At 34.4% G+C, this 14,756-nt stretch overlaps 1 protein-coding gene, 1 long non-coding RNA gene and 1 other non-coding gene across 5 annotated transcripts in view; 1 reads left to right on the top strand and 2 right to left on the bottom strand.

Moving 5' to 3' along the window:
- The first annotated feature begins 485 nt into the window (after positions 1-485).
- The window catches only part of LOC103243270 (uncharacterized), a 40,369-nt gene continuing 26,098 nt past the window's right edge, over positions 486-14,756 (top strand). The window contains exons 1-2 of the long non-coding RNA XR_012088955.1: positions 486-1,515; positions 8,596-8,652. This is a non-coding gene — a long non-coding RNA (uncharacterized lncRNA). The remainder of the gene's footprint in view (positions 1,516-8,595; positions 8,653-14,756) is intronic.
- On the bottom strand, positions 2,557-2,618 carry LOC119618670 (U7 small nuclear RNA). The gene has a single exon (XR_005235040.1). It is a non-coding gene; the product is annotated as a U7 small nuclear RNA (small nuclear RNA).
- Positions 10,623-14,756, bottom strand: part of SYCP2 (synaptonemal complex protein 2) — a 54,732-nt gene continuing 50,598 nt past the window's right edge. For 2 of the 3 annotated variants that reach the window (XM_008012286.3, XM_008012328.3), the window contains 7 exons: positions 14,612-14,748; positions 13,403-13,497; positions 13,209-13,308; positions 12,781-12,839; positions 12,551-12,629; positions 12,366-12,422; positions 10,623-11,419 (listed from right to left, as the gene is read on the bottom strand). In XM_008012286.3, the coding sequence (XP_008010477.3) occupies positions 11,342-11,419; positions 12,366-12,422; positions 12,551-12,629; positions 12,781-12,839; positions 13,209-13,308; positions 13,403-13,497; positions 14,612-14,748 (605 nt within the window). In that variant the 3' untranslated portion in view covers positions 10,623-11,341. Of the gene's footprint in view, positions 11,420-12,365; positions 12,423-12,550; positions 12,630-12,780; positions 12,840-13,208; positions 13,309-13,401; positions 13,498-14,611; positions 14,749-14,756 lie in introns of those variants that run through there. The other variant, XM_073005498.1, reaches the window with a different exon arrangement.

Genomic DNA, 14,756 nt, shown 5'->3' with positions numbered 1-14,756 from the left:
CAAGACCCTGTCTCAAAAAATATAAAAATAAAGAGACTTTGAAATCATATCACCTAAGTAATTTTCTGACAATTGAAATGGTGGTGGGGGCAGGGGGTGGGGGGAAGAACCTAACATCAAAATATCCACCTTGTGGAAAGATATGGTAATTACAGGCCTACATTTTATTATACATTGGAAGTAAAGTCAAAGTTTTCAGCTAGTGTATCTACAGTCCTTCAACAAACTCAAGCTCAGAAATGCAAAACCCTAGCTGTACTATTAAAACTGCTGTTACTATCTGCTTCCAATACCCATTTGTCTAGTTTTTTTCAGAGACCTTTTTGTCCATTTTTCATATGAAAACATCTCAGAAGATATTTGTAAGCAAATGAACATATGAAACTGAATATATTATTTTCAAACAGTAGATTTCTATAAATCCCATTTGCTTATTTATCTGCAAATTTATTTACAGTGATGATACTAGGAACATACTACTAGTTCATATTCAAAAAATGTTAGAATGAACAACAGAAAGTACTGGTTAGCAGTTCCATAGTTCTATGAAAATAGAGCAGTATTTTTAAAGTAATAAAAATTTTAAAAACCTTTTCAAAGTTTTTAATCTCAACTGTAAATCTTAAAGATATAAATGGGGAAATTCTAAAAAATTCAGTTTTCTTAATAAGCAATGGGAGGAAAGAAATCTGGATATATGGTATATATGGCAATAATTTAATGTTTCAAGTTGCAAACATGTTATATATGTATATTATTCCTTTCTAAATGCAGTTTATTATCCCTTCTCAAAAATACATATACCGAATATATTACTACAATTCAGCTGTGTTCCCTAAAAGACTGGTCTACACCACCAGTCCATTCTCTGCTTTCCAGACAGCCTACTTCTTAATTATAATGGTGACACCTGATGTGGCAGAAAGCACATCTCCAGAACCACCTATCATCTTGCTTCAATCTTTACATTCCAAGTTAGATTTGTTTGTTGATACTATTTGCTGGTATTTTGCTCAAAATTCTACTTGTTTATTCATAGCATATATGATTCTTCCATACTTTAAGTTTTAATTAGATAAGGAACTTATACACTAACTGTATCTGGTTTAACTGTTAATAGGTGATAACAGAATGGTTAAAGAACCCCAGCAACTGTGAAGCTCCACACTAAGCACTGAGCTCAGAGTTGGCAGAATTTGTCACTGTAGACTACAAATTTCATGTTGAATTAAATGCTATATGAAAACCACTCCATCTATTATTCATTTAAAGGATCTACTGGCCTTTTAAGTTGGTGTTGGCCATCCATGATACGATTTGGTGGCAATGAGATCACTATAGTAATGGCTGTAGCTACAGTTTAGTATTTAGGTTTCTGCCTAGCTATACTAATGTAAAATTTCTTCTCTTCCATATCCTTTTCCATGTGTACTACTGGGACAGTTACCACCTTACAGCTCTATTTGGTTGAGGACACGCAGTAAACCTACACCAGGGTGTTAGATTACAATCCAGGTAAGAAATTTAAGTCATTAGCTACAATGATCATTTATTTTTAATATGTTTAAAATAGAACAATCAATAATTTTAGCTATATTAATTAATATACTCATTAGCCTCTGCTATGCAAAATTGATTTAAATTACTATTTCTGTGAAACAGTAAGATAAACTAAGGAAAAATTTTATAAGAACAGAGTTCTGATCTATAAGATTTCCCTTCTGAACTTGAAGTCTGCAAACTACAGCCCACAGACCAAATCTAGCCAGCCCCACTCACCCCCCCACCACTGCCCTTTTAGTGGCCAGTAAGCTAAGAATGGTTTTTATATATTTAAATGGTTACAATTGAAATGATTATAATAAGCACTAACATGATACTCTGAAATTTGCCTTCTGGCCCACAAAGCCTACAACATTTTCTGTATAGCCCTTCAGGACAAACTTTGCTAGATCTTGCTCTGAACTTAAAAAATTTAAATAAACATATAATAGAACATTTTAGAAATGAATTACATAGTAGTCAAATAGCTAAATTGTTTTTAAATAAGCTTAAACCCTTTTAACTTCAAATCTATTCCAAATTTCAACACTCATTATAAACCCAATTGTCTTTGTATTTGACTTGTACAAAACGTACATCAAAGTAGGTAAATAAAGCCTCATCGTTATTAAAGCCAAGTGTTTCATTAATGTGACTTCCACTCCTCCAAGTTCCTTTTATTTAAAATTGTTGCTATCACAATATAAGCTAAAAGAACATTATTTAAAATTCAAGATGGTATAACATATTGCTCTCACTCAACACATCTGTATTCCTAAAATGTTGTTCTCCTGTAGATGTCAATTCAGAATATCTTCATGTACCTTTATTTAAATAGAAAAACTAAAGCTAACCATTACAAATATATTGTCTTAACAATGAAGTCTATGTATATTTGATTTGCCTATATGATTCCTCTAAGGGTCCAATGAAATGGAAATAAGTATGATTCTGCATGACTTCAAAAGCACATATATCCTCATTTTTAAGAAGGGAGTTCATCTCTGTTTTGAGTTGGGCGTTCTGGTGAAAACTGAAAAACCTGCTAGACATATTCTAAAAGAGCTGTAACACCATGGAAGGGTTCATTTATTACTCATTTCTGTATCTAGACCTGAGCTCAGTGCATATCATATAATAGATGTTCAAATGGCTGGTTAATACTTTTTCAATTACAATGAAAATGCTGACACCACAAAGAGCTTAAAAATTTTAGCAGACACATTAGTTCTCTTTGAACTTAGTAAATTCCTACTTAAAACTGCCATATTCATTAGTTTGTTCATTCACATTGTTGTAAGCCTACTTTTCCAGACACTCTTTTAAGTTCTGAAAATTGTGATGAATAAGACATACAAGTTTCCTACCCCCACAGAATTTACAGGAGTGGAGTTTGTGGAGGGAAGGCAGAAATAAATTTCAGACACCAAAAACTGCTATATGATAGAAATAGTAACATTAATTGGATGGTGAGGGAAGTGCTCTCTAAATAATTACCACTTAAATGGATATGTGAAAAACAGCAAGAGTTCCCAGGAAAATGGAATCTCAAAACCAAAGATTTAGAAAAAAGTAAGATTGTTCAAGTAATGTTTGAGGCATACTCAACAAGGGGGAAAGGAGTGAAAAATAAGGGTAGAAAGAGGCAGAGGTCAGCTCATGTGGGGCCTTCTAGGCCTTGATAGAAAGGATGGGTTTTAGTAAGTTTTAATAACTAGATGAAATGCAGATTAATAAGGCATTTAAAGTAGCATAATTCTGTGGCATTTAGTACATTCACAATGTTATGTAACTACCACCTCACCTCTATCTAGTTCCAAAACATTTCATCACAACATAACTTTTAAGCAGTCACTCCCCATTCTTCCTTTCCCTCATCCCCTGGCAACCACTAATCTGCTTTCTTTCCCTGTGGATTTGCCTGTTCTGGGCATTTCATATAAATGAAATCCTAAAATATATGACCTTGTGTGTCTCGTTCTTAGAATGTTTTTGAGGTTCATCCCCATTGTAGCATGAATATATACTCCTTTCCTTTTATAGCTGAATAATATTCCACTGTATGGATATATACCACATTTTGTTTATTCATCATCAGTTGACAGCCATTTGTGTTGTTTCCACCTTTTGATTATTGTGAATAGTATTGTTGTGAACATTCTCATCCAAGTGTTTGTTCAATCTGTTTTCAATTCTGCTATATTTTAGATATTTATCCCTGCCCAAATCTCATGTTGAATTGTAATACCCAATGCTGGAGGTGGGGCCTGGTAGGATTTGTCTGGGTCATGGGAGTGGATCCCTCATGGTTTAGTGCTGCCTTCACAATAGTGAGTTCTCACAAGATCTGGTCATTTAAAACTGTGTGGCACCTGCCCCTGCAACTCACTCTCTTGCTTGCTCCTGCTTTTGCCATGTGACTTGCCTGCTTCCTCTTTACCTTCCACCATGACTGTAAGCTTCCTGAGGCCTCCCTAGAAGCCAAGCAGGTGCCAGCACCTTGCTTCCTGTAAAGCCTGCAGAACTGTGAGCCAATTAAATCTCTCTTATTTATAAATTACCCAGTCTCAGATATTTCTTTATATCAATGTAAGAATGGACTAATACAGAAAGTTGGTACGGAGGAGTGGGACATTGCTATAAAGGTACCTGAAAACGTGGAAGGTTTGGAACTAGTTAAGAGATTAGAAGAGTGGGCAGTGCTCAGAAAAAGAAAGATAAGGGAAAGCTTACAGCTTCTTAGAGACTGGTTAAGTGGTTGCTACCACAATGCTGATAGTGATATGGACAGTGAAGTCTCGGCTGAAGAGGTCTCAGATGGAAACGAGGAACTTACAAGGAACTGGAGCAGAGGTCACACATGTTATGCCTTAGTGAAGAACTTGGATGCATTCTGTTCTTGCCCTAGGGATCTGCGGAAGTTTGGGCTTGAGAATGATGACCTAAGGTATCTGGTTGAAGAAATTTCTAAGCAGCAAAGTGTTCAAGAAATGACGTGGCTGCTTCTAACAGCCTATGTTCCCGTATGGGAGAAAGAAATGACTCAACATTGGAAATTATATTTAAACAGAAAATGGAGAGTAAAAGTTTTGAAAATTCGCAGCCTGGCTGTGTGGCAGAGAAAGAAAAAGCTATTTTGGAAGAGGAATTCAAGCAGGCTGTGGAGCAACCACTTACTAGAGATACTGGCATAACTAAAAGGGAACCAAGTGCTACTATCAAGACAATGGGGAAAAGGCCTCGAAGGCATTTCAGAGAACTTTCATTGCAGCCCCTACCACCAGGGGCCCAGCGGCCTAGGACGGAAGAATGGTGTGTGGGCCAGGCCCAGGACCCACTGTCCTGTGCAGCCTCAGGACACTGTTCCTTACATCCCTGCCTCCAGTTCCAACCTCAGCTCGAAGGGCCCCAGATACTGCTTATGCCACCACTCTGGAGAGCACAAGTCACCATAAACCTTGGTGGTTTCCACATAGTGTTAAGCCTACAGGTACACAGAGTGCAAGAGTGAATGAGGCTTGGTACCCTCCATCTAGATTTCAGAAGATGTATGAGAAGTGGGACATGGAGTTAAGAATTATTTTAGAGCTTTAAGATTTAATGACTACCCTGCTGGGTTTGGGACTTGCATGGTGCCTGTTGCCCCTTTCTTTTGGCTGATTTCTCCCTTTTGGAATGGTAGTATTTACCCAATGCCTATACTCTCATTGTATCTTGGAAGTAAATAACTTGCCTTTGATGTTACAGGCTCATGGGCGGAAGGGATTTATTTACCTTGTCTCAGATGAGACTTTGGACCTGGTACTTTTGAGTTGATGCTGGAATGAATTAAGACTTTGGGCGACTCTTGGGAAGGCATGGTTGTATATTACAACGTGAGACGGATATGAGATTTGGGAGGAGCCAGAAGTAGAATGATGTAGTTCAAATATTTGATCCCATCAAATCTCATGTTGAATTATCATCCCCAATGTGGGAGGCAGGGCCTGGTGGGAGGTGTTTGGGTAGGGGATGATCCCTCATTGCTTGATGCGTCTTCAAAATAGTGAGTGAGCTCTCATGAGATCTGGTCATTAAAAGTGTGAGGCACCTCCTCCTCTCTCCTTGTCTCTCTTCTCTTGCTTTCACCATATAACATGCCTGCCTCCTCTTCACTTTTCCCCATAAGCTCTGTGAGGCCTCCCTTGAAGGTAAGCAGATGTCAGCACCATGCTTCCCATAAAGCCTGCAGAACTACAAGCCAATTAAGCATCTATTATGTATAAATTATGCTGTATCAGGTATTTTACAGCAATGCAAAAGCAGACTAATACAAATTCATTTTGGCATATACCTAATAGAACTGCTGGGTCATACGGTAACTCTTATGTTTAACTTTTTGAGGAACCAACCAAACTGTTTTCCACTGTGGCTGCATTCTTTTACATTGCCCTAGAAATGTCCAAGAGTTCCAATTTCTCCACATCCTCACCAACATTTATTGTTTTTTTTTGATTCTAGGGATCCAAGTGGGGATAAAGTGGCATTTCATTATGGTATTGATTTACATTCCCTAATGACTAATCATGCTGAGTATCTTTCTATGTGCTTACTGGCCATTTGTAGGTCTTCTCTGAAAAAAATGCTTATTCAAGTCCTTTGGCCGTTTGTATTTGGGTTGTGTTTTGTTGTTTGGTTGTAACACTTCTTTATATATTTTGAATAGTAGACTCTCAAAGATATTTGCAAATATTTTCTCCCATTCTGTAGGGTGTCTTTCCACTTTTTGGGAGTGTCCTTTGATGCACAAAAGTTTTGAATTGTGCTGCAGTCCAATTTATCTAGTGTTTCTTCCATTGCTTATATCTATCATATTTAAGAATGCACTGCAAGATCCAAGGTCATCAAGATTGACTTCTGCATTTTTTCCTGAGTTTCAGAGTTTTAGCTCTTCCATGTAGGTCTCCAATCCATTAATTTTTGTATATGATATGAAGGTTCCATCCTCATTATATTGCATGTGTTTATCCAATTGTCCCAGAACAATTTAAGAAACTATACTTTCCCCCATGGAATGGTCTTATACCCTTGATGAAACTCAGGTGACCATAGATGGGTGGATTTATTTCTAGACACACGATTACATTCTGTTGGTCTATATGTCTATCATTATGCTAGTACCACATGATTTCGATAATGTAGGTTTGTCATAAATTTTGAATTTGGGAATTATGAGTTCTCTAACTTTATTCATTAAATTTTTTTGGTAATGCTGGGTCTCTTCCATTTTCATATGATTTTTAGGGTTAGCTTTTCCATTTCTGCAAGAAGGCCATTAGGATTTTGATATGGATTGTATTAAATCTGTAGTCTACTTCAGGGAGTACTGCCATTTTAACATATCAAATCTTCCAATCCATGACCATGGATTACCTTTCCACTTATTTAGGCCATCTTTAATTTCTTGCAACCATGTTTGTAGTTTTCAGTCTTATACCTCCCCTTGGTTAAATTTATTCCTAAAAATTTTAATCTTTTTGATGCTACTATAAAGGACATTGTTTTCTTAATTTCACTTTTGTATTGTTAATTTCTATTATATAGAAATACAACTGATTTTTCTGTTGATCTTGTATCTTGCAACTTTGCTGAATTTGTATTAGCCTCTAATGATTTTCTTGATTCTGTAGGATTTCTTATACATAAGATCAAATCACCTGTGAGAAGAAATAGTTTTGTTTCTCCCATTCCCACTTGGATATCTTTTTCTTTTTCTTGCATAATTTCTAGATCTAGCTAGAACTTCTAGTACAATATTGAATACAAGCAGTGAAAGCAGGCATCCCTGTCTTGTTCCTGGTCTTGGCAGGGCAGGGGGGCTTTTAGTCTTTCCCCATTGAGTATTATGTAAGCTATATGGTTTTCATTTATACTCTATCATGTTTTGGCATTTCCCTTCTATTTCCAGTTTTTTGAGTGTTATTATAAAAGGATATTGGATTTTGTCAAATGCTTTTTGTGCATCAGTTCCAATAAGAATGTTTCTTTTTCGTCTCTCATTCTATTGATATGGTATATTACATTCATCTTCATATGTTGAGCCACCCTTGCTTGGCTGGGATAAATCCATTTGGTCATGGTATGGAATGCTTTTAATGTGCAGCTAGATTTGGTTTGTTGAGGGTTTATGCATCTATATTCATAGAGAATATTTGTGTAATGACACCATTGTATGGTTTGATATTACAAGGTGATAGTGGCCTCATAAAATGAGTTTGGAATGTCCTCTCTTCTTCTGTTTTCTGAAAGAATTTAAGAAGGACTGGGCAGGGCATGGTGACTCATACCTGTAATTCCAGTTGGGAAGCCAAAGCAGGAGGACTGCTTGAGGCCAGCATAGGATACACACAGCAAGACCCCGTTCTCTACAAAATATTAAATAGCTGAGCATAGTGGCACATTCCTAGAGTCCTAAGCTTACTTAGGAGGCTGAGGCAGGAAGATCACTTGAGCCCAGGAGTTTGAGGTTACAGTGAGCTAAGATCAGACCACCGTATTCCAGTCTGGGTGACAGAGTGGGACTCTGTCTCTAAAAAAAAAAAAAAAAATAACTGGCATTATTTAAATTATAGAATTCTTTGTTGGAAGGTTTTCAATGACTAATTCAACCTCTTTACATGTTATTGGTCTGTTGATAATTTTTATTTCTTCTTGAGTCAGTGTTGGTAATTTGTTTTTAGGAATTTATCGATGTCATCTAGGTTAAAATTTATTGGCATATAATTGTTCATAGTATTCTAGAATCCTTTTTATTTCTGAAATTTCAGTAGTCATGTCCCTTTCATTTATCATATTAGAAATTTGAGTCTTCTGTTTAACTTAGTCTGCTAAAGGTTTATTTTCTTGATCTTTTCAGAGGACCAAATTTTGTTTTTATTGATTTTCTGTGTTTTTCTATTCTGTTTATCTCTGATTTAGTCTTCATTATTTCATCGATTCTGACAGCTTTAAATTTTTCTAGTTCTTTAAGGTATAAAGTTATTGATTTGATACCTTTTTTCCTGTTTATTGTAGGTGCTTACAGCTATAAACATCCCTCTGAGCACTGCTTTCAACGGATCACATGTTTTGGTATGTTGCATTTTCATTTGCCAAAGTATTTTCTAATTTCCCTTATGAGTTGTCCCTTGACCCACTGGTTGAGAGTGTGTGTCACTGGAGAGTTTTAGGTAAGGGAGTGACATGGTATGATTTATGCTTTAGCAAGACAATGTTGGCTGCTAAGTGAAAAAAGTATGGATGGGAAAGTATAAATGCTGAAAAGCCATTTAAGTGGCTGTTGAAATTGTCTATGTGAGAAATGATATCGACATTGTCACAGAGACAGTGGAAGTGGCAGAAAGTATTCACATGTGGGTCACATTCTGGCAGTAAAATCTATAGGAATTGTTGATCAATTTACTGTTTGTTATGTTTTGGTTTGAATAGTTGGGTAGTTAAAAGTAATTTTATTGAGATAGGAAGACAAAGTTTACTTTTTCTTTGATGAAGAGAAAGAATGGTGAGACAAATCGAGTTGTTTTGAGAGTTTAGATTCTTATTCGAAGTGTCAATACAGCAGTATTTATAATGTTCTGATGTCCAAAGTGAAGGTCAGAACTTTTATAAATTTGAGATCAACACAGAAATAGTTATTATATGGGACTAGATGAAATTACTGAAGGTGAAAGCACTGACTGAGGAAAAGAAAGAGACTAGGAACGAACCCAAGGAAAAGACATAGAAGAGTAGCAAATACGTGCCAACAGAGGGTTTTAAGTGTGAAATGCCACTGAGAGGCTAAGTAAAAAGAGATTAGATTTGGCAACATAAATGACTGTTGATTATAAAAGTAGTTTTGATGAAATAGTATGCGCAGAGCTGCATTGAGGAAACAAAGCAAAGAAGTTGAGATAGTAACCTGAGAAGATTACTCTGATATGTTCTCTGTAAAAATGAATAGATAATTATATGGGTAGGGCAGTGGTTTCAGGAGAACTTGATGTCAATGGAAGGCCTTAACACGGACTGTAAAAATCAGGAGAGGAAAAATCAAAGATAGTGGGATTCAAAGCACTAGTAGGGTGATTGTTCTTAAATAAACAAATTTGCTATTGGACTGAAAGAGAAATCAGAAAATGCTGGTATTGATGCAGGAAACATGTTAGATTTTAGGGTAAAGATGAGAAAATGAGGTGAGACAATCAGCTCAAAGGTAAAGAATCAAGGAAAGAGATATTTATATGCAATAGTACTCTGGAAATGTGGTAAAGTCAATTAAAGAGAGCAAAGATTGTTGAGTACCCAATTTGAAGTACGTGGCCATAAATGTAAAGCCTGATTGTATTCTCTTCTCCTGTGCTGTTCAATTGGTAGAATGACAGCTAAGAATTAGTGGATAAGGTTGACAGGAAGAGAAAGGGCAAGAGTATTATTTTGAACTATGGCATCTAGAATGGGTAAGGAAGGAAGGACAGACAAGAAGGTAACAGGCATAGGGAAAAAGTATAAATAGCTTGAGACTACTATACAAAGCAAGTTGGAAAGATAGGCTGGAGTGATAAGAATGTTGGAAATTGAGATTTAGAGGGGCACAATTGCTGGTAATGACAGGATTTTAGAAGAGTTGGAAAGAATAAAGAACCTGGGATGGATTACACATATAGTACAGTATTGAAATAAGTATGAGGTATGATTTAGGAGTCTTGGAAATTTGGCTGACGATGAGGTAAACAGGGTGATAAGACATGATGGAATTAGTCTCACAGGGCAACATGGATTTGCAAGTCCTGAGTGGTATTTAATATTATAACAGCTGTCACTCTCTTAAAATAGCAACCCCACTGCCCTATCAATAAATCTTAGCTGATGCTAATAATTGCATAAAGCTGACTAAAATGAGAGGGTTTTAAGAGGCCAGGTTTCCCACTGTATTTAATTACTGGTATTATTTTTGAATAATACTCTGCTACCATTAAGTAGACAAGGGATAGTAAGGCTACTTAGTATTACACTTTGGATCAAATAAATATCCTTCTTCAGATACCCAATGTTCACAAAATAGGAATATAATGATTTATATTTATTCAAGTGACATAAGCTTTTATTTCAACTTCATTAAAAGCAAATCAAACGTGTACTCATTTTTATAAATTAATCTAGCAAGATATTACAACGACTACTAGATTAAAAGTATTTGTCAAACAGCCTGCTTATGAAATAGGACTTCTATATTGAATTAACATATTTAGGCAACGTAGTAGCTTTTTTAGGCCAGAGCCATAACCGAATAAATGTTTCTAACAGTGTGCTGAAAGTACTGATCTACCACTCAGGTATACATTTTAAATTAGGGACTTCCTCCCCCTTGTAAGTGTGGCTAAATTTTTATTAGTTGAATTCTAAGCTATTAAACATTTTAATTATATTCATCCCCAAACTGCATTGATTCAAAAACACATTTTATGTAATAATACATTTTACACAATAAAATTTAATTAAACTCATTTTATGAGCATAATTAACTCAAAAAGTTTCTTGAAGCTTTCATCTCCAAAATTAAAAAATAATAGTGTATAGACAGAAGTTTTCTGGGCTTGGAGTCATGTTATAGTGGGTCTTTCTCATCCATTAAAAGACTTTTTTTTTATTTTGAGGGTTCCTATAAAGGGTACACTTGCTTGGGTAACATGTATATTTTTCTCTTTGTAGGACTACTCTTATTTCCTCAGTTATACACAGATAAGAATAATTAGATAAAATATGTTGATTAAACTAGATTTCACACATTAACATTTTTTTCATGAGACATGAATACTGACATCAGTTCTCTGCGTACATTAAGAAGCTCCTCTTCTAGCTATGGCCAAGAAAAAAAAAATCACACTTAGAAAAAAATTCAAGCTGTTATAAAACAACTTCTTTCATGAAGATATTGCATTCTAACAGATCTATATCTCGATATCTACAGAATTCTGTGATTACTGATATTCGAGACAATCAGTTGAGAGAAGGCTCTAATCTTTTAAAGCCCCAAATTAATGAAACTTAGATTCAATTTTTAAAGGAAGAGAGTAAAATAAAAAGTCTAGAAAACAATTTCAACAAAGATCAACCTAGTTAAGTAGTTTCTTTTTTGCTTGAAGCTAAACTAGCTTAGCCACAACATCTTGATCCCGTACTATGTCAGCATATTGAGGTTCTATTAAAACTTTGTAAGTACATTAATATACTGTGTATACAAAGATCAGTGTACTTAAAAATGCCTTACATCTTTGAGAAAACTCCAAAGACATTATCACTTAAAGCAGTACCTTTAGTCCATTTCCCAGGTCCATGTTTCCACCCCAGAATGCAGCTGCTGGTCTGCTAGGCCATTGGAAAGTAAACTAATTTTATCCTCAAATCTAAGTAAATGACATCTTGTCCAAAGAGACAATAATTCTTCTACTAAACTATAGACTTTTTGGGAGTTTTGTCCTGCCATATTTTCTCCTTCAGAAGACAGAGCAGGACAGAGGCCTGCTGCAGTACACAGTGTTTAGAAACTGCAAACGAGTCATTCTTTCAGCCAATTTTTCAATTTGCAAATTGATATTCTCTTTTATTCCTTAGGAGGGCCTGTTTAAATTACGCCTATTCTTTCATATAAATATGCTCCCATTATTTAAAGAACTAAAAGTAATTGGGCTAAAACCATCTTCTCTCAACCCAAAAAGAAAAAGACATAAAAGCAGAAACAAAAAAAATCAAAAACAAAAGTCATTAAAGTATGATTATTTCATTTTCAAACTTAGTTGACTTACCATGTCCTTAAGAAGCCTGTCTTGCAGCACTTTCATATCTTCTTTCATCAAACACATCTGTAAAAAAGTAAATATATTTCACCCAGGAAATTTACCATAAAGTTTTCACAGCAAAGACAAAGTTAGATTAACAAATTCTTTTTGTAATCAAGAAAGGTTACCTATAAAAAGCATAAAATGTATACCTCAGATGTAAAAATAGTTTCTTCATTATCAGTAGTACAGAAGACACTTTTAGCCAATGAAGTTTTCAAAAGATGAAGCCTAACAAGTAAAATAATGAGAGTTAACTTTGTATTTATCAATAATTAAAATTAGAGTGCTATAATATAGTATTCATAAGTTTTCAAATAGAAATGTATTAATTTAAAAATCTAATTTCATAGATTATAGTCATTAAGAATGTCATACTAACCTCTGTTGTTCACTTTTTTGATATACACTGAACTTCTGAAATATCTTTTCCCAAAAGTCCTACATTGTAAGGTATAAAATCCAGTTAAACTTTAATATTATTAAAAATTAAAATCCAACAGTAGAATTACTCTATTTCTATTATTACAAATTTAAACAAACAGTATGGCTACATGTTAAGAATATTCCAGATGTCACACGCTCTTTCAAGTTAAAATAAACTTGAAAGTAAAATCTCTCAAGATTTCTCATTTATTATCAAAGATATTAATCATAAATTTAAGTTTGTACTTCAAAACTAAGATAAAACTAAATTATTTTCTGAACAAAAAGCTTTAGGATGTGCTCCCAAAAAAGAAAGTTTTTCCAAGTATAGCTCTTTACAAACAAGGTTTTAAACTTATTTAAAAATTTTTAAAAGTAACAAACCACAAATTCCTTTTCCAAATCTTTTAAAGACTGTGAATCTTTTTCAAAATTCTCCAGCTCCTCTATGATAATGAATTGGAATTTATCAAGTTTTTTAATCCTATTACAGAAACAAAATGAGATTAATTTTAAAAACTGTAGCATTCAGAATATGTAGCATTCAAAAGTTTTCAGAACAGATTTGTATTACAGACCTAGAGTCCTGACTTTGATGATTCATTGTTCTCAGATGTTGTTGGGCTGTTTTCCAAGACTGCGTAGTAAAATAACTCAACATTTTATGTCGGATCTGAAAAATACTCATTTTAAACTTAAAATATCTTTACAAAATAACAATATAACCAAGAGTACAGTAAGAGCAAATCATTTTCCATGAAATGTAAATTACTAAGGACTTGAAAAAGTGAAAAATTTAAAAACACAGTTATTTAAACTGAAGTGTTAATAGACACTGCTCTGAGTGAACTTACTTAACTCCATCAGTAGGTCTTTGACTAAGGGTTGAATTACTCCTCAACTGTTTTCATAAGAACACCATACTCTACAGTATTTACCAAAATGCTGATGGTCATAATTCTCTTCAAAGACACAGCCTAAAAGTCACACTTAGAATTTTTTAAAACCATTTTTTTTCACAAAAACATATATTCTAATATGTGTCTGTAGCTACATTTGAATATATAAGTCAAAGCTTCTCTATTCAGATTAGGTTGACCTTGGGCAAGGAAAAAAAAAAAAAAGAAAAGAAAAAACAAGCAAATTCTAATTTTAACCCTGAATATAGAAGAAAGGAAAGCAAGATTGCAGGGGCGAGGGGGTTGGGGTTGATAACCTGTGCCATAAAAATCTTTTATTCAAAGGAGGGCATAAAAAGCTATCGATTTCAAATAGAGGCATGTGAAAGAGATAGGTGGAAAAATATTACCAATAATTAAAAATTGTTTTAAAAAGCATTTTTGCATTATCTCACTGGAACCTCAAAAACTAACACTACATAAGTATAATACAGAACTAGTAAAATGAAGTGAGATGGTATTTCTCTGACTGCAGCTGCTCATTCTTTATACTACACTATACTACCTTCATTAATGGTCACCTCCATGAGATAAAAAATGTCTTGAAAAGTGGCATGAAAAGAAAACTGTCCAGTAAAAAAAGAAAAATCATAGAAAAGCCAAAACATTAAATTGAAAAGGAAAATAGGACAAAAGAGAAAAAAGTAGTAGCAAAAGAAAGAATATGGATAATATACAGATTTTATTCCAATTATTCACGTATAAGGAAAGTTGGTTTCATGAATGGATATTTTGTTGCCAAAGGATCCAACAAGCCAATGGTCTAGTTGAAAGTGTGGCATATTATTATATTATTGGGTATAAATCATAATTTAAAGAATAACTCACATTATTCCTTCTCTTAAATTCTGAATTGAGCCTCTCATAAGTCTCATAAGTCATCTCTATACCTGCAAATTCATTTTGCCAGGTCTCCCAAGGAATAGAAAAGTCATTTGTTGATAATGAAGATATACTTTCAGACACTAAAAAA

This window comes from Chlorocebus sabaeus, chromosome 2 (assembly GCF_047675955.1).
Source record: "Chlorocebus sabaeus isolate Y175 chromosome 2, mChlSab1.0.hap1, whole genome shotgun sequence".
Taxonomy (NCBI): domain Eukaryota; kingdom Metazoa; phylum Chordata; class Mammalia; order Primates; family Cercopithecidae; genus Chlorocebus; species Chlorocebus sabaeus.
Note: the sequence above shows the minus strand (reverse complement) of the source record. Positions and strands in the feature narration are given on the sequence as shown.